Source organism: Lissotriton vulgaris, chromosome 1_1 (genome assembly GCF_964263255.1).
Source record: "Lissotriton vulgaris chromosome 1_1, aLisVul1.2, whole genome shotgun sequence".
NCBI lineage: Eukaryota > Metazoa > Chordata > Amphibia > Caudata > Salamandridae > Lissotriton > Lissotriton vulgaris.
This window is the reverse complement of record NC_141685.1, coordinates 448,035,073-448,054,699: the sequence shown is the minus strand read 5'-3', so window position 1 is coordinate 448,054,699 and position 19,627 is coordinate 448,035,073. Positions and strand designations below refer to the sequence as shown.

At 47.6% G+C, this 19,627-nt stretch overlaps 1 protein-coding gene across 2 annotated transcripts in view; it reads right to left on the bottom strand.

Moving 5' to 3' along the window:
* ATG4C (autophagy related 4C cysteine peptidase) overlaps positions 1 to 19,627 on the bottom strand; it is a 297,476-nt gene that overhangs the window by 161,184 nt on the left and 116,665 nt on the right. For both annotated transcript variants that reach the window (XM_086953509.1, XM_086953515.1), the window contains exon 4: positions 14,079 to 14,321. In XM_086953509.1, the coding sequence (XP_086809635.1) occupies positions 14,079 to 14,321 (243 nt within the window). The remainder of the gene's footprint in view (positions 1 to 14,078; positions 14,322 to 19,627) is intronic.

Below are 19,627 nucleotides of genomic sequence, written 5' to 3'. Positions count from 1 at the left end.
AAGACATAAGATGATCAGTTATTGAGAAACTCACTCCACATGCAGGAATTAACAACAAACTCCTAGAAAAAGAAAAGAGGTGGCTTTCTAAACTGCAGACTAATAAAGGAGGGCTTAATGACGACATACCATAGAATCATTTGAACATCTGTTAGAACCTGGATGAATACTCAGATTTATCACAAGGTAGGAGTCCTGGAAATTGGGATACATTGTTTACCCAATGTGAAATCAGTATGCAAGCTGTGGTTCAATATCAGTCAATTTTAGGAGTTCAACCCACAAAAATTAGAACAGCAGTACCATGTCTAGACACCCACCTCATTCCTGGTGAGAGCATGCCCCTAGTTACAACATGGCATGCTCGTTAAACAGGATATTGCTAACACATTACATATTATTGTAGACGGTAAGCCGTCCGGACCTATTTTTAATACAAATATGAATTATAGCTCTCACCATATACCTTCTGAAATTTGAGTGCTCGCGAGCACCTCTAGTCACAGTAGGAGTACGGTGTACCAGTTAAAAGAAATATATATGTTAATAAAGAGCAGACTTTATCGTCCCAAGGTCAATTGCCTTTGGGGGTGAGCTTCCCTGTCAGCACTATCTAATGGGAAAGACACATGGTCAGTGGAGAACAACAAACCCATGATTCTCGTGCCAGGCCAGCTTCTATATAGGACCTCTGATTTGTCTGAAATGACACCTGAAGACCAAGCATGCGAAGAAGAAACAACATAGCCTTAACATTTTGAAATGTACTTTTAATCCCTCAAGCCTGGATTAGTCTGTTTACTAGATATGGGTAAATTAAATCCTTTTCTTCTTTCAAGGTACTATCACCACTGTTATTTACTTGGAAAATGTTACAGGAGGGGATTTCGGGGTGAACAGAAGGACTATGTATAGATACTGTGAGTGCCCTACAACAACCCAAAGAAATTTCACATAATACTGAAGTGCAGAGATATGCATTTTGCAACTCCACTGAACACATCCAATCACTGGCGTATGAAAGTAGAGGTCATTGACAGTTGTGCTGCTACTTCCTGTCAGAATCTTTTTGATGAGAACCCCAGCCTCTACAGGACCATCACTGACAGTACTGCTTTTCTGAGGAGACTGTTACTCCAGATGCTTCTAATGCTGCATCTGCCAAAGAGGAGTTTAAAACAACTCAAGCAGATACAGCTGGTAAGGCCTCTCTATTGTAGTCTGACCAGATATGTGAAATATCTATTTCTCTTTTCTAGGCCAACCACTTTCAACGTTGCTGCTTCCACGTTCATTCTTCGCATCTCTTCTTCTGGGCCACAGAAAATGGAGATCCAAAATATTTTGTTCTAAATCATTCTTTGGAGTGGTAGGCAAAATTCTAATAATGCCAGATCTGCAGAATCAAACAATAGACTTATAACTTGGTTAAATACTTTAATTTAACAGACTGTTATTCAGTATGTTTATGAAGTCTTTTCGATTATCCTTTGATAAGTTATCAGCAAACATCCTCACAGTGTCCCACAATGTACTATTCTAACATTTCAGTAGCCACCACCAGTTCTGCACAGATTTCTCCCCAAAGCATATTTACTTTTGCGCTCTGTGACATACAGTGGAGTGGTGTAAAGTGGAGTGGCGTAGAGTGGAACAGCGTAGAGTTAAGTGGCATACAGTAGAGTAGCAAACAGTGGAGTAAAGATGAGTGGAATAACGTTGAGTTTAGTGGTGTTCAGTCCAGAGACGTACAGTGGAGTGCCATAAAGTGGAGTAGTGTAGAGTACAGTATTATACAGAGGAATAGTGTAGACTTAAGAATCGTAGAGTGTAGTGATGTACAGTGGAGTGGAGGGGCATGTAGTGGTGTGGAGTACAATGTAGTGTTGTACATTGTAATAGCATACACTGGATTGTGGTAAAGGGGAGTGGCTTGCACTGCATTTGAGTGCAGTGGAGTGGCGCAGAGTGCCGTGACATACATTTAAAGTGGCGCTAAGTAGAATGATATAGAGTAGAATAGCATAGAGTTGTGTACACTGGAGGGGCGTACAGTGGATACTCATAGCATAGAGTGGTGTTCAGTATATAGAATAGAGCAGATTGCGAAGTGATGTACAGTGGATTAGCCTAGAGTATTGGCAATTCGTGGAGTGATGAAAAGGAGAGTGGTGCACAGTGGAATAGCCTAGACTGGAATAGAGAGGAGTGGCATGGAGGGGAGTGGAGTAGATTGGAGTGTGTTAATTGAAACAAATGTAGCGTGAGTGTGTGTGTGAAGGGATGTATATGTTATAAGGCAGGAACATACATTTTGAGGTCTGACTTTTAATTTGTGGTAGTATGTGTAAATGGTGTTAATGTGTCAAAAAACATAGGTATATATTGTGTTGTGGTTTACCGAGGTAAATTGGCAGTATACCATTGTTAGACCGGTCAGCCTTGGGGTGGTCTTCCCCTATATTTTAGCCATTTTGCCTCCCATTGTTACCTTACATTTTGTTGGACTTAGGACTCTGGGCGCCTCACCACTGCTAAACAGTGCTGAGGTGCAGGTGCTCTCCCCTAAAACCTTGTGACGCTGGCATATCTGCCACAAGCCCCTACTACTGCAGTAAGGCTTAACTCTCCATAGGCTAGCATTGGGAACCCCCCTTATGGGATCATTTCTGACAGAGACCTAATAAGTCTGTCATGTTTGGTCTTGTTGGACTCGGAAGGGAACCCTTTCCAATAATATATGGGGTTTGGGCACTACTACGCTAGGGATCCCACTTTTAGAAAGTGGACCTTTTCCTGCCTACACTTAGATTGAGCACTGTAGACTCCCCCGTCCCCTCTGCATACTGATAGCTGCCTGAGTTGGGAGGTGGGAGTGGTGATTGACACCTTCTTCCGTTGGATGGGCTGTGATGGGCTGCCCACTGTAGCCTTAACGTCCCTGTCTCTCGTCAATGTGACAGCTAGGTCAGGGAAGGCAGGGAACATACCAGAACTCCCTGGACTCTTCCAGAAGCCCCTGCCCCCAGACCCTTCCTGAGACTTCTACCACTTTCTATCCCCTAGACTGTGGGATATATAAGGGAGGGTCCTGGCCTCACGTCTTTGTTACACTGCTGGACTAGGAGAGATCCCTGCTGGAGTGAGGACTACTGCTTTAGGAAGGATTGCCACCTGGAAGGAGGCTGACTGCTCTAAGGAACTGCTGCCCCAACCTGTTGTGCTGCCCTACTGCCGGCTGATCCTACCCTGCTGGGGGAAACCCTGAAGAAACACCTCCAGAGTGTCTCCACAACAAGATTGCCTTTTTGCCCGGACTCTAAGCAACTGCTGCCTACTCCCCTACCTAGTGGGGGAATTCATCACGATCACCACGTGTTACCTCCTGTGCAACCTGCCCTGCAAACCCTGTGGAGGGGAAGCGCTGGTTAACCAAAATCACCCAGGACCTGAAGGTGCTGCATAGCGCTGCGGAGCAGCGCTGTTCCAACCGCAACCACCGCCGCCGCCCGGGACCCCAAGTGTGCTGTGAAGCGCTGCGGAAGAAAGATCGATGCATGCCTGTAATTACCGCTGCTGGCACGGGTGGCCCGCTCCCCAGGTGATCAAGGAGTCAGCGCCACTGGGGGTGCACAGGAGACACCCTTTCACTGCTGCGACCACGGACTGTGACCGGACTGCACTGTGGAGCGATGTGGCCGGAGAGCGCCGTGACCGGAAAGCGCCGATTTCCCCCAAGATCACCCCTGCCGGCCCGGGCATTCCTACCCCTTCATTAACAGTAACTTTGCTGGCCCAGAAATCACCGTTGCTGGCCCGGGGAAACGTGGCTGACACCGAAGGGAAGGAGTAGTTTCCTACCTGTAACTCTAGTTCTGTAGTAGGGGTATCTCTGTTATAGTCACAATCTAGTGAATAGTCCCGCACATGTGCGTGGACCCCGGAGCAATCAAAAATAATCTCCTAAACTGTCTTCATTGCAGTCCTGCATAGACACTTAAGAGAAATTTAAAGACAATAATGCATCCTGTACCTACAAGGCTACACTGTCCAGTACTTCAACTAGAAATGCCAAGGATATTCCTAACACATTTAACACAATCTGTCAAGTTTCCCCTCTTTAGAGAAACTTTCCTCCCCTCACCAATCCTTGAAATGATAGAGAGGAAGGAATGGACAGACAAGCCTCCATAGGCTGCCATTATGTGTCTGGAAAAGGGATACCGTGCCTTTAAGGAACTCTCTAGAGACCCTCGGTATCCCAGCATGCACAGCCCACTCCTTTTACTTTCAATTCTTTTTGAAGGAGCATAAAGCAAGGCCTGTAGCATACATCACAGTACAATTTTCTCCACCGGGGAGGAAGGCGGGCGCTTAGGACTATAACAGAGATACCCCTACTACAGAACTGGAGTTACGGGTAAGAAACTACTCCTTCTGTAGTAGGGGATCTCTGTGTATAGTCATAATCTAGTGAATAGAATGGCAAGCCCATCCAAAAAACAACCCGGCGGTGGAGAAAAATAGACAACACCACTATTGTGCGAACAGATTCTGCAACGAAGCCTGCCCAACCGAGCATCTGCTCTGGCATCACAATCCAAACAGTAATGCTTAGCAAAGGTGTGGACCGACTTCCAAGTGGCCGCCCTGCACATCTCTGCAATGGGAACATTTCGAAGCAAAGCTGTTGCAGCTGCTTTGCCCCTGGTAGAATGAGCCTTAGGCTTACCCCCTAAGGTCTTATTCGCTTTCTGATAACAGAGCTAGATACACAACACCATCCACCTAGAGATGGACTGTTTTTGAAGTAGCCAGACAAGTCCTGACTGACCCATAGTTGACAAACAATTGGTCGGACCTACGAATACCCTTGGTCTTATCCAGATAGAAGTTCAACACCCTTCTGACATCCAGGGAATGAAGAGACCGTTCCGCTGGAGTGGAAGGATTCTGGAAAAATGTTGGTAAAGTTATAGTCTGATTCACATGAAAATCAGAAATCACCTTGGGAAGGAACTTAGGGTGAGTACGCATAACAACCTTAGCAGCATGAAATACAGTATAAGGTTCCTGGCAACACAATGCCTGAATTTCACTCACCCTGCGGGCCGATGTAATGGCCACGAGGAACGCCGCCTTCCAAGACAGGTGCTGCAGTGAAGCCTTATGAATAGGCTCGAAAGGTTCCTTCATCAGCCTGCACAGCACCACATTCAGTTCCCATTAAAGCGAAGGAAGCCGAACCGGAGGGAACACCTTCTTCAACCCTTCCAAAAAATCCTTAATCACAGGAATCTGGAAGAAGGATGCCTGCGAAGGGCACTTCCTGTAAGCAGTCAATGCAGCCAGGTGAACCTTAATGGAATGGAAATTAAGTCCAGACTGAGCTAGATGCAGAAGGTATGGAAGGATAACAGCCTCCTTGCAAGTCGTCGGATCATAGTTCTTAGAAATGCACCAGATGCAGAATCTCTTCCACTTGTAAGCATAAGAGATCCTAGTAGATGGCCTCTTAGCCTCCTTCAATATGTCCATGCAATCCTCAGGAAGATTCAGGTGGCCATATTGCACTATCTCAGGAGCCATGCCGCCAAACTCAACGATGAGAGGTTGGGGTGCACCAACTGCCCCCCGAACTTCGTGAGAAGGTCTGGCTGACACGGCAGCCGTCGATGAGGCAGGATCGACGGGTAAAGCAGGTCCGTGAACCACCACTGCCTGGGCCATTCCGGAGCAATGAGGATCATACGCGCCCGGGACCTGGCCAGCTTGATGAGCACCGCCGGAATCAGGGGAATGGGTGGAAAAGGGTACAGAAAGCTGCTCGACCAGCTGATCCCTAACGCGTTCCCCAGAGTCCCCGGCTGGTAATACCTCGAGGCGAAGTCGCGGCATTTTCTGTTTTCGGCGGTGGCGAACAGATCCACTTCTGGAGTGCCCCACATGGCGAAGATGTCGTCGAGCACCTCAGCGTTTATGACCCACACATGGTTTTCGTGAAGCAACCTGCTGAGGGTGTCCGCCTGAACATTCTGCACACCTGGCAGATGAGTCGCCGTAATCGTCAGTCCTCTGGCTAACAGCCACTGCCAGATCGCCTGCGCTTCCTGTGACATTGCGCGCGATCTCGAACCCCCCTGCTTGTTGAGGTAATACATTATGGTCGTATTGTCCATCTGCACAAGCAAGGAGTTGGCCTGGAAGGACGGATGAAAGGCTTTCAGTGCCAAGTGAACAGCTCTGAGTTCCAGGAAATTGATGTGATAAGTGGACTCTGCCGGAGACCACGTTCCCTGGATTTGTAGATGGTCTGAATGCGCTCCCCAGCCCAGGAGAGACGCATCCGTCACGATAGTCTGAGTCGGGATGTCCTTGTGAAAAGGAACCCCTCTGAGAAGATTCTCTGACGAGCACCACCATCTCAGGTACTGTTGGGCGTGAAGAGACAACTGGATCAAATCGTGCCAACACCCTTTCCTCTGGTCCCACTGGTCCTCCAAACATTCCTGTAGCGGCCTCATGTGTAGGCGCGCGTGCGGAGTGAGGAAGATACAAGAGGCCATCGATCCCAGTAGAGAAGACACCGTCCTCACTGTTGTAGATGGAGCAGCTATGAGAGCCTGAGCATTCTGAAGGATGGATAAGCGTCTCTCCTCCGAAGGAGGCACGCTTACCGACAGCGTTTTGATGGAGGCTCCCACGTACTGCAGGCACTGTACAGGAATCGGGACAGACCTGGACAGATTTATGTGCAACCCCAGTCGGTTCAGCAAGACGGCCGTCCTGTTGAAGTGCAATTGCGCTTCCTGGAAGGTGGAGGCTTTGATCAACCAATCGTTCAGGTACGGGTAGACAAACACCTTGTTCTTTCTCAGGTGCGCTGCCACCACCGCCATGCATTTCAAAAAAGTCCTGGGTGCAGACTTCAGTCCAAACGGTAGTACGGTGTACTGATAGTGATTGGTGCAGATGAGGAAACGCAGGAACTTCTGATGTTTCTGTGGAATGGGCACATGGAAGTATGCATCTCGCAGATCTAGCGCGCACAGCCAGTCTCCTCTCTGCAACGGAGGATAAATCTGGTGCAAAGACAGCATACAAAACTTTTCCCTGCGAATCCACTTGTTTGCCTGTCACAAATCCAGAATGGGTCTGAACTCGTTCTTGTCCTTCTTCTGTACTAGGAAGAAGCGTGAATAAAGACCCTTTCCCTTTGAGACAGAGGGACGTCTTCTATCGTCCTTTTTCTTAACAGGGTATCGGCCTCCGCCTTGAGCTCGCGTAGATGGAACTGCAAGCCAACCGGTGGAATCGGTGGGGGTGGGCTGGTGTAACGAAGACTGTATCCATTGCAAACAATATTCAGCACCCACTTGTCCTGAGTAATGTTTCTCCACTCTGCCAGGTAATGTTGAATGCTTTCCCCCCCCCCCCCGGAGCAGGTAACGGATGAAGGGGAAGTAGCACCTCAGTGTCTAGACCCTGCCGGGCCTTTGGTCGTGGCGGAAGACTGTTGACCACCTCGGCCCCTCTGGCGCTTTTGGAACGGTTTCTGCTGGAACTGCTGCTGTTGTTGTTGTTGCTGTCCAGCCTGCCGACCTTGCCCTCTGCCTTGCGCCTCATACCGCCTCTGGAACAGGCGGAAGGTCTTTTTCTGTTCCTTAGGCTTTTCTAACCCGACAGCCGTCAGGGTTTCCGCCTCTGCCTTCATGCGGGCTATCTTGTCGTCCTCATGTTTCCCGAAGAGGGTCTCGCCCCAAGAGGGTAGGTTGACAACTCTCTGCTGCGCCTCGTGCTTCAAGGATGTAAGACGTAACCAGGCGCGGCGCCTCAGGTTGACCCCATGGCAGTACCCGTGGGCTGCCAAGAGGGAGAAATCCGCAGCCAAGCTTATCACCTGATTGGAGACCAGCAGTTCTTCAGCAAGGATCTCTTGGAAATTTCCCTCTTTTCCCGGGGAAGGTGTTCCACGAACTGTTGGAGGGACTCCCACAGAGCCCGATCGTAGCGTTCCAACAGTGCTGAGGCACTCACAGCCTTCATGGAGGTGGAGGCCGTCCCACAAACCTTCCTGCCTGCCGAATCCATCCAGCGGCTCTCCTTGTCAGGAGGCATGGTCGATGACGGAGTGGTGGCGTGCTGTTTTCTTGCTGCCGTCACAATTACCGAGTCAGGCGCGGGATCCAAAGAAAGAAAAGCTGGGTCCGAGTCAGGAGCCTTATATTTCTTCTGTAGCCTTGAAGGCGCCGATCTCGTAGCCGCAGGGGTGAGGAACAGCCCCATGTCAGGTTCTACCAGCCCAGGCACCAAGGGCAGCAACGGGCGAGATAACTGCTTCTTGTGCAGAGTCTCGAAGATGACGCAAGTCAATGGCGCGGGCACAGTGAGCGTGATGCCCAGCTTAGTCGCCCCTCGCAGCAACACGTCCTGGAAGGAGACTATGTCGTCTACTGGAGACACCCTCGTCCGAGGGGAATTTGACAGGGTAGGTGAATAGTACCTGGCACTGACCTCAACTGGTCCCTCCTGTGGCGCCGTCTGGACCTCGTAAAAGAGCGACAGCGACTCCTGGATCTATCCCTCCGTCTAGAGTGATATCTCGACCTCTGCGGCCTCGGACGGTCCACGGGCCGTAGCGGAGAGTTGTGGAGGCCGAAGCGTGAGCCTAGGTTGTGGCTGCCCCGTAGGCAGCGTCGGGAGATGTGGTAATGAGACAGACCTTGGCGGAGGTGGTGGTGTAGGAGGAGGAGGACGATGTGGAGGAACAGGTGGTGGAGGAGGCATCGGGTTACGTGGAGGAGGGTCCTTGGGTAACGGAGGAGGTGTAGGTGACCTCGGCTTGGAGGGCGAAAAGACTTGCGAGTACTCCGAGCCCGGAGACTCTTCCCCTCTCCTTTTCTTCGCCGGACCTGAAGGTGGGGACCTCGAGGCCATACCCCTGGTAGCCGAGCGACATCGCCGCTGCGACCGTGTCCTCGTGAAAACCGATGACTCTGTCCTGGCTCTGGAACGCCTCCTGGAGGACGATGCTTTCCTCCTCGACGCCGAGCGCCTTTTTGACATCGATGAAAGTCATCTCGACGTCGACTATCATCGTCTCGACGTCGATGAGCACCTTCTCGACGTCGATGAGCGCCTTCGACGTCGATGAGCGCCTTCTCGACTTGATGAGCGCCTTCTCGACTTGATGAGCGCCTTTGACGTCGATGAACGCCTTTGACGTCGAAGAACGCCTTCTCGACGTTGATGACCGCCTTCTCAACGTCGATGACCGCCTTCTCAACGTCGATGACCGCCTTCTCAACGTCGATGACCGCCTTCTCAACGTCGATGATCGCCTTCTCAACGTCGATGATCGCCTTCTCAACGTCTATGACCGCCTTCTCAACGTCTATTATCGCCTTCTCAACGTCGATGATCGCCTTCTCAACGTCGATGATCGCCTTCTCAACGTCGATGATCGCCTTCTCAACGTCGATGATCGCCTTCTCAGTGCCGAACGACGAGTCGACGTCGATGGTGAACGGCGGTGACGCCTCGACGGCGAGCGCCTGCTTGAACCCTCTCGACGTCGATGATGGCTCGACGACGAAGCAGTCCTTGACGTCGACCTCGTCAGAGGCCTCGACGTCAATCCCCTCGACTTCGCTTTGACCCAGAACCCTGGGGAGACGGGGAGCAGACCGTGGTCATTCCTTTCAATGGCGACGTCGAGGCTATCAACGCCGACGGAGACCAGTGGCGTTTTCTGGCCTTTTCCTTACTGGGGAGCCCCCCAGAGGCCGAAGCACGGGCAGAGGAAGAGGTTCCGTCCTGCCCAGACCCACCTGGGCCCTGCTGCTTTATTTGCTCCAGTCCTTGGAGCCTGATTTTCTGTCTGTCTTGCAGGGTCCTGCTGGAGAATTGCTGGCAGTCCTCACAAGTCCCAGGGATATGGGAAGGAGGGAGAAACAGGATACACACCCTGTGTGGATCTGATTTTGCCTTCTTCCTGGCACATTCTGGGCATTTATCAAAATAAGGCACGCATATTTGACAAAAAAAGGGCAAAAAGCACCAGAAAACTCCAGCAAAGTGAAGCAGAAGCAAAAATACGTCGAGTGAACACACTCTAACGCTTTAAAAGTGCCAAAAATTACACAAAATACCCAAAAAGGGAGAGCTCAATGCTCCAGGGTCCTGCTAGCAGGAGCCGGAAAAAAGAACTGAAAGTAAAAAGAGTGGGCTGTGCATACTGGGATATCGAGGGTCTCTAGAGAGTTCCTTAAAGGCATTTTCCAGACACATAATAGCAGCCTATGGAGGCTTGTCTGTCCATTCCTTCCTCTCTATCATTTCAAGGATTGGTGAGGGGAGGAAAGTTTCTCTGAAGGGGGTAACTTGACAGATTGTGTTAAATGTGTTAGGAAAATCCTTGGCATTTCTAGTTGAAGTACTGGACAGTTTAGCCTTGAAGGTACAGGCTGCATTATTGTCTTTAATTTTCTCTTAAGTGTCTATGCAGGACTGCAATGAAGACAGTTTAAGAGATTATTTTTGATTGCTCCGGGGTTCACGCACTGGGGTGGGATTATTCACTAGATTAGGACTATACACAGAGATCCCCTACTACAGAACCCCCAGTGACGTCAGGAGAACGACACGCTGGGGTTGGTGCTGGCAGGGGGCGTTGCCTAGCAACCGGGACGTGTCATCCCAGCCGAAGGAGCGAAGGGCTGCGCGCGTTCCCGGGAGGGCGTGCCTGAAACACAGAGAAGCCTTGGGCGGCTGCCGGCCTCGCATTCGCTCCCCCAGGTAAAGAAAAAAAACTGTGCGATGCTGCTGCAAGGAGGGCTGCCTCGGGACGGGCTGAGGGGCCGATTGGAGGACAGCCAAGAAGTTGTGTGCGCTCATCGCGGGCCTGGTGGGGACAACTGTAACTGAACTAACGGAAACTGTGGAATCGGCATCTAGGGAGCAGGGGTGTGTGCCCTGAAGAGCCGGACTCCCTTTTCTAGCCGCATTTGTGAGCGGGACGGCCTTAATTTAATAGTAGGCCTGCCGGGAACTGCCTGAATACAATAGAGGGACGACCTCAATGGCATAACAGGCCTGCCGGATACTAACGCAGGCATTGACTGCATTTTTGTACTGCATGCGGAGCTCATTAGCGCTGGCGGCCTCAATCACCATGGGAATAATCTAACCAGGACCAACAGAGTGAGAGGCCCTGCGCACAGGAGACAGGGCCAACACCAAAGGATTACATTCTGGGGAGCCCACCACTCGCTACCACAGGACTTTTAACCCCTAAAAATAATAGAGACTGAACCAGTGCCCACAGAGCGGGCTTAAGGGACTGAACTGGTCATTTCCATATAGGGAAAGTGTCCTTTCCCAAAGACTCACCCAGGCCTGCGCCACTATGGTCATCCTGTACAAGGGAAGTCCTTAGCCTATGTGAAATTCTTTAGTACTGGACTCGCCTGGGAACTGGATTTGTTTCTATTAATTATGGATTATTCATTTTATTATTGATCAGGCCTGGAACCTGGAGATATCTAAGTCATTGGTGTAGTGTCTTCTTGTGCGTATTTTACTGTGTTATTGTTGTGTGTTGCACAAATACTTTACACATTGCCTCGGAAGTTACACCGTTGCGCTCTGCGCCAAGCTACCAGGTCGAAGCGGTGGTCCCTACTTGGACTAGGGTGCATACCCCTGCCAACTAGCGACCCCAGTTCTAACAACCACACTACACGGGGATGAGAAGTCTGTATGCAATTGGCTAATGGCTGTGTTTACCGAAGGTAAAAAGCAGCCATATAGTTTTTATCATAGTTTTGCTGTGGTCTGCGTTTGTCTGCATTCTGGGTTAGGTTCTTAAATAAAAATAAGCATTAGGTTTTATTGTTGTTCACTACCTATTACCACTTTACTTAAGTGGTAATAGGTAGAGAATTCTATTCATAATTTTCTATATATTTTTATAGAAGTCTAAGGAAAACGGCGCGTCTAAGTGTTGTGGTAATTTTGAGCTATAAACGCACTATTCCATAGACTTTTTGTGCATATTTAAATATGGTAAAAATAGAAAATAGACTTTAGTACACTATATTTGTAAAATATAGTGTACGGTGTATTTCTAAGTTTTTTAAACTTTTTTTTGGTTTTTGTTACCGAGGTAGTAGCTTTAGAGGTAGTACCGCAGTATCCTGTATTATTTTTTTTTAAGTATACAGAAATTCATAAATGTTTTTCCTAACCTATTACCAATTTACTAAAGTGGTAATAGACAGGGGAAAAACACCAAACCTGGTAATTACCTAGATTTGAAGGCGTAACACAGAGCACAGGCAAACTGTACCAGAAAACAACATGGTTGTCTAACTTTTTTAAAGACAGTCATTAGCCAATCACCTGATGACTTGTCACCAGTATGGTACTATGGTACTTCTGCGAAATACCACAAAATTTGACAAAAATACTGTAGTTTGAAATGCCATGGAGCTATTAAAAAAATAAAACATGCCCTATATCCCTCTAGCACCCAAAAGAATCATCTGTTCACCATAATGTCTAATCCCGCCAAATTTCATGAAAATCCGTTCAGCCATTTTTGCGCTACATGAAATACAAAAGTCTATGTTAAATACATTGGAGTGAAAGTGCGTTTTGGGACCCCCTTTTTTCTTTGCACACCCTTGACCAAACTCCGCAAAACTTTCAATCCAACAATGTAATGGGTGAAACATGTCTGCAAAGTTTAACAGAGATTCGTCAAATGGGTGCAAAGTTATTAAGGGACAAAAAGCTGAGATATGGCTATCTCTGGTAACCCTAACTCTAACTACAGTGTGGCGACCGCCACTATGCTAGGTATTTTTATTATAAATTTCGGGAAAATAGGAGGAGGCTTGTGAGACAGCTAAAGTTGTCTCTGGGTCACGCCTGATATTACATTGCCTATACATATTGGATAGGCAATGTCAATTAAGCGGAGGGAAGCCTCTTTATACATGAATCTGGATAGTTAAACATGGTGCAGGGAGAAATCTAGATTATGGTCCTCTATTAAGTCATTCCCAATTCAACTGTGCCACATTAAGAGCAGCTACTGTATGGTGCTACCACAAATGGCACCAAGAGAAAGACAGGCAGACAAACAAAAAATTACAAATGTAATTGTTTCGGGCTTCCAAAACCCTTGTGATGGCCCAATTTAGGGTAAATCCTTGCTTCAGTTTAGGCACTTTTCCTGTCCTTTACTTCTGGTGCTCCTACCCTCTAACCAACTTAGCTGCCCGAGACCGTCATCCCTCCAAGTGTCACTCACTCTGCCCTGCCTTTTTGTCTTACACTTTTGAACTCTCTGCCCTACTTCTGTCCTACCTTTTTGCACTGTGTGCTTTCATCACTTTTTCTGCCACTCAAACACCACTTCATTGGCACTGCAACTTGCTCCCTACATCCAGAATACTGTCACTTGCTGCATTATACTGATCCAGCGTCAATCCCATTGTTGGTAAGAGATATGGGGAGACTGGCAATTTCGGGTAAGTTGTTGATCCTCCTGGATCTTAGCTGGAGAAACACCACAAGGAGTTCAAGATGCAGCTACTAGGCTCCTTGCTTAATAATTCTCAATGTAGTTGTTGTTAGAATGTGGCTTATCAGGTATGTCTGGAGCTGCTAGACTTCATAGGCAAAGTGGATTGGTTAAGGGAGACCTATCCTGTAGGTTGTCTGGAATACTGGTGAATAGGTTTTGCATATGATACACAGGATTTTGAATGCAACACGGACAGTCAAGAGATTTGAGAGTGGAATTAACCGGTTTAGATTTTTTTGGGTTTGGATTGAAAAAGCGAGTACTTTCCTAAGCATCAATGTATTTGTATTTGTGTTCTTGACGGCCTCACTGATTTCACTCACCTAAGGGCTAAAGGTCTAGCAATGCACCCATGTTTAATTAAACAAAATGAATACATCGGTCATGTAGAGGATCTAAAATATTAAGCAAACAAACACTGTCTAAGCTTTGCAAAACAAAATGAATCATGATACTTACAGCACAGAAAAGAACACACACCTACCTCTGCCAAGAAAATGAAGCACTAGACCCTGAGCCAGCAACATCTGACCAGTTCGAAGTGTGCATCCCCAACCACAGTCTGTAGTTAAAACTGAGCTTGACCCCTGCAGTGGAGGAAATTCCTCTCTGTAGGTCAACCATATTCTAGAAATAAAATCTTTCCGGAATTCTTCCACATTTCCAGAAATGTCGCCGTTGGCTACTGGAAGCGGTTCCGGCACTTCTTGGCATGGTTCACTTAGTTCTACAAACAATAAATCAAAAAAGGTGTAAGAAAATATGCAACATAAGCAGAATTAATGTTTCCAGGAAAGGGAAATTTAGTATAACATATTTTCTTTAAATATATATAAACCAAAGGCATAAACGTCTTAGTTAGGGTTTGTGGCTCCAAGCACGTTTCACAAAAAAGTAAACATCATGCAATTATACATGCTAAATAAGGACAAAATTGTGAGACTGATCAGATAACCTAGACTTGTCTGCAGCCATTGATCACACCAAAAATAATAACCATATAATAAACAACTCAGTATGAAATTGAGAGTCCACTCAAATAGAAATGATTTGGCATACAGGTTGTACAAATTAAATGTCAGAATTAAACTATGGTTTGGGGAGCCTTCGGTCACTGATTGTGATCAGGGATGAATAGAGGGATGTTATACGTACATCTGGAAGCCACATGTACAGAGCAACCCCAAAAGTTGCAGATGCACGTGCTGCAAACTATTGTCCCTTTCTCTTCCAAATGAGGTTTAAGACATTATCTTGGTGGCCGGGAAACTAGAACTAGAAAATCTTTCTACACCGATCACTAGAAAAAAATGTGATCAAAGGTGCGAGTCGAAAGGCATTGATACTGTCAAATCGTTCTTTTCCAATGGCCTTTGATTTGCGTTTTTTCTTGCACAACAGGGTATGAACATCAACCGCAGGCAGAGTTGTAGCTGAAGTTGAATGGCGCTACCTGGCAGTACTGGAGAGTTACTGCTGGGGAAACTTTGCCGACCAGCTGCCGAAGAGGAACTGGTAATACGGAAATACATTTCACTATGAAGACTATTTAAGAGAGCACTAAAACTGTTTTTCTTAACAGCAAAATTGTTCAAGGTATTTTCCAACTAAAACAGGTGCCACATTGGTCTATGTGCAAAAGCCTGTCCAAGTAGGCATTATGTTGGCCTGAGTGACTACGTGGTTGTATTGGTCTGTCATAATCAGTGTATGGAGATTCTGAAACTGTTATTAGCCTTGGCATAAACTTTATTAAAATCCCCATAACCTGCCCATTTAGGAGAAGTAACAAGCTAGGTCACTCTTACGGTCATCTAGTCAGGTGGGGTAATTGGCTCAATGTAGTCCTTGTTAATTTGGAGTAATATTAATACCCATTAATAACCCACCTGCGTTACCCTTTCCATCTCGCCATGTCCTAACGTTAAAGGCCACATCCCTGAATTTATCATAACTGATCCCCAAAATCCAAGACCGAGAGGAACCGATCTAATATCTCTATCACATCTGGTTAATACTCAGGCAATGATGTGCATCTTGTGCTTCTCCACCAGGACTACAGCTCCCTGGATGCCCTCATTAATCACAATCCTTTTGCCAAGAGGCTCCATGGCCAGGGAAACTGAAAAAAGGGCAAGAGCAATCCATGCCCAGCGCCCAACGTGAATATGTGAACCTGTTTACCAAGATATAAATGGTACGGTAGGCATAAACCAGCCATATGAATCTCAACATGGTGTACCCTATCCTAGTCTTATTGAGAACTTCCTCGTTTTCCCTCCTGAATGCTTTTTTCGGAATGAGATACAAGACCAGAGCTGGGATTCGTGGCATACTCATTTTCTCCACCAAATGGGACAATCTATAAATATTATGAAATTACAGATTTTTTCATACTATACCTAGATTGATCTAGATGAAACCAAAACAGCATCAAAGGGCTCAATCTAGAAGACAGATTTTTGGTCGAGGGTTCATGTTAAGTAATTCATCTATAGGATGTGCGCAGATTCACTGAATTACTGACGTTGGGAAATAAAGTATTATCTGCTTCTTCCATGTATCTGTTTGACTTCAAGAGCCAATAAAAGAGTTATGTAATGTTACTAATGGCAAATACCTTTAAACCTTACACATTCCATACATTTATGTGAGGGATGGACAAACTCACCCTTTCTTACCAACAGTCACCTGCCAGTCAGCAACATGCCCCTTGAGACTAAAGAAATCCTGGGTTTCACCTGAAATATTTTTTTATTTTTTTTTAATTATTATTTCAGGTTGGTCTCAGATATTTTCGATATCCGTGAAACGCTGCACGCACCTCAAGGCTGAGTTTGCACCTGCAGTTCCCCTCCCCGGCCAGGAGGGAGTGGAATCGCATGAACATCTAACTCTCAGGTTGCATTTAATGCTCACACGCTATCCCTCTGATCTGCCTTTCTTACATCCTGACCCGAGTCCCTACAAGTCTGTTCTAAATGTAACAAGCATTTGCAATGCAATAGGTCTCGCATTATTTAAGTTTGAGCTATTAGCATTGTAAATGGCAATTGTTTTTTGCTTTGTGCTATAGTTATTTTTTTACATAAAAAGCTGCATATAAAATATGTTTTATTAAAGTTATTTATGCAGTATCTAAATTTTGTTTGCATAAAAGAGTATAATAATATCTTAGTAAAAAAGTCAAATATTTTAATGGAAATTCACCAAATGTTCATTTATGTGTTGGTTTTGAAAATAGCTAAATTAATAGCTTTGTCATTTACAATGCCAATAGTTATAACTTTCGCAAATGTGACACCTATAGCATTTGTAATGCAACATTTGTATTTACGTGGCTTAGATGTATTGATATTACAAATAATAATGGCTTTTAATTTTTTTTAATACTTAATAAAAGTGATTGTAATTTATAATGGCAATAGCTTAAACTTTTGTAAATAACTTTTGTGAAGATTATGTTCAGTGTATTTTATTGTAACGAAATCCAAGAACAGAAGTGAAATATGAACATCTTTTTGTGACATTTGTAATAAAGCTTGAAACATTGAGAGAACATATTTGTGCTGTGGTGGTGCTGAGTGATGCTGTATGGGGCTGTGGTGAAGCTGAGTGATGCTGTGGTGGTGCTGAGTGGTGCTATGGTGGTGCTGTGGTGGTGCTGTGGTGGTGCTGAGTGATGCTGTGGTGGTGCTGTGGTGGTGCTGTGGTGGTGCTGTGGTGGTTCTGAGTGATAATGTGGTGGTTCTGAGTGATAATGTGGTGGTGCTGAGTGACTGCACTCACTGTCACTCTGCACTCACTGTCACTCTGCACTCACTGTCACTCTGCACGCACTCTGCACTCACTGTCACTCTGCACTCACTGTCACTCTGCACGCACTCTGCACTCACTGTCACTCTGCACTCACTCTGCACTCACTGTCACTTTGCACTCACTGTCACTGCACTCACTCTGCACTCACTGTCACTCTGCACTCACTGTCACTCTGCACTCACCCTGCACTCACTGTCACTCTGCACTCACTGTTTCTGCACGCACTCTGCACTCACTGTCACTCTGCACGCACTCTGCACTCACTGTTTCTGCACGCACTCTGCACTCACTGTCACTCTGCACTCACTGTCACTCTGCACTCACTGTCACTCTGCACTCACTCTGCACTCACTGTCACTCTGCACTCACTCTGCACGCACTCTGCACGCACTCTGCACGCACTGTCACTCTGCACGCACTCTGCACTCACTGTCACTCTGCACGCACTGTCACTTTGCACTCACTGTCACTGCACTCACTCTGCACTCACTGTCACTCTGCACTCACTGTCACTCTGCACTCACCCTGCACTCACTGTCACTCTGCACGCACTCTGCACTCACTGTCACTCTGCACGCACTCTGCACTCACTGTCACTCTGCACGCACTCTGCACTCACTGTCACTCTGCACGCACTCTGCACTCACTGTTTCTGCACGCACTCTGCACTCACTGTCACTCTGCACTCACTGTCACTCTGCACTCACTGTCACTCTGCACTCACTGTCACTCTGCACTCACTCTGCACTCACTGTCACTCTGCACTCACTGTCACTCTGCACGCACTCTGCACGCACTGTCACTCTGCACTCACTGTCACTCTGCACTCACTGTCACTCTGCACTCACTGTCACTCTGCACTCACTGTCACTCTGCACTCACTGTCACTCTGCACTCACTGTCACTCTGCACGCACTGTCACTCTGCACGCACTCTGCACTCACTGTTTCTGCACGCACTCTGCACTCACTGTCACTCTGCACTCACTGTCACTCTGCACTCACTGTCACTGCACTCACTCTGCACTCACTGTCACTCTGCACTCACTCTGCACTCACTGTCACTCTGCACTCACTCTGACTCTGCACGCACTCTGCACTCACTGTTTCTGCACGCACTCTGCACTCACTGTCACTCTGCACGCACTCTGCACTCACTGTCACTCTGCACGCACTCTGCACTCACTGTCACTCTGCACGCACTCTGCACTCACTGTCACTCTGCACGCACTGTCACTCTGCACGCACTGTCACTCACTGTCACTCTGCACTCACTGTCACTCTGCACTCACTGTCACTCTGCACTCACTGTCACTCTGCACTCACTGTCACTCCGCACTCACTGTCACTCTGCACTCACTGTCACTCTGCACTCACTCTGCACTCACTGTCACTCTGCACTCACTCTGCACTCACTGTCACTCTGCACTCACTCTGCACGCACTCTGCACGCACTCTGCACGCACTGTCACTCTGCACGCACTCTGCACTCACTGTCACTCTGCACTCACTGTCACTGCACTCACTCTGCACTCACTGTCACTCTGCACTCACTGTCACTCTGCACTCACTGTCACTCTGCACTCACTGTCACTCTGCACTCACTGTCACTCCGCACTCACTGTCACTCACTGTCACTCCGCACTCACTGTCACTCCGCACTCACTGTCACTCTGCACTCACTGTCACTCCGCACTCACTGTCACTCCGCACTCACTCTGCACGCACTCTGCACTCACTGTCACTCTGCACTCACTGTCACTCTGCACTCACTGTCACTCTGCACTCACTGTCACTCTGCACTCACTGTCACTCTGCACTCACTGTCACTCTGCACTCACTGTCACTCTGCACTCACTGTCACTGCACTCACTCTGCACTCACTGTCACTCTGCACTCACTGTCACTTTGCACGCACTCTGCACTCACTGTTTCTGCACGCACTCTGCACTCACTGTCACTCTGCACTCACTGTCACTCTGCACTCACTGTCACTCTGCACTCACTGTCACTCTGCACTCACTGTCACTCTGCACTCACTGTCACTGCACTCACTCTGCACTCACTGTCACTCTGCACTCACTGTCACTTTGCACGCACTCTGCACTCACTGTTTCTGCACGCACTCTGCACTCACTGTCACTCTGCACTCACTGTCACTCTGCACTCACTGTCACTCTGCACTCACTGTCACTCTGCACTCACTGTCACTCTG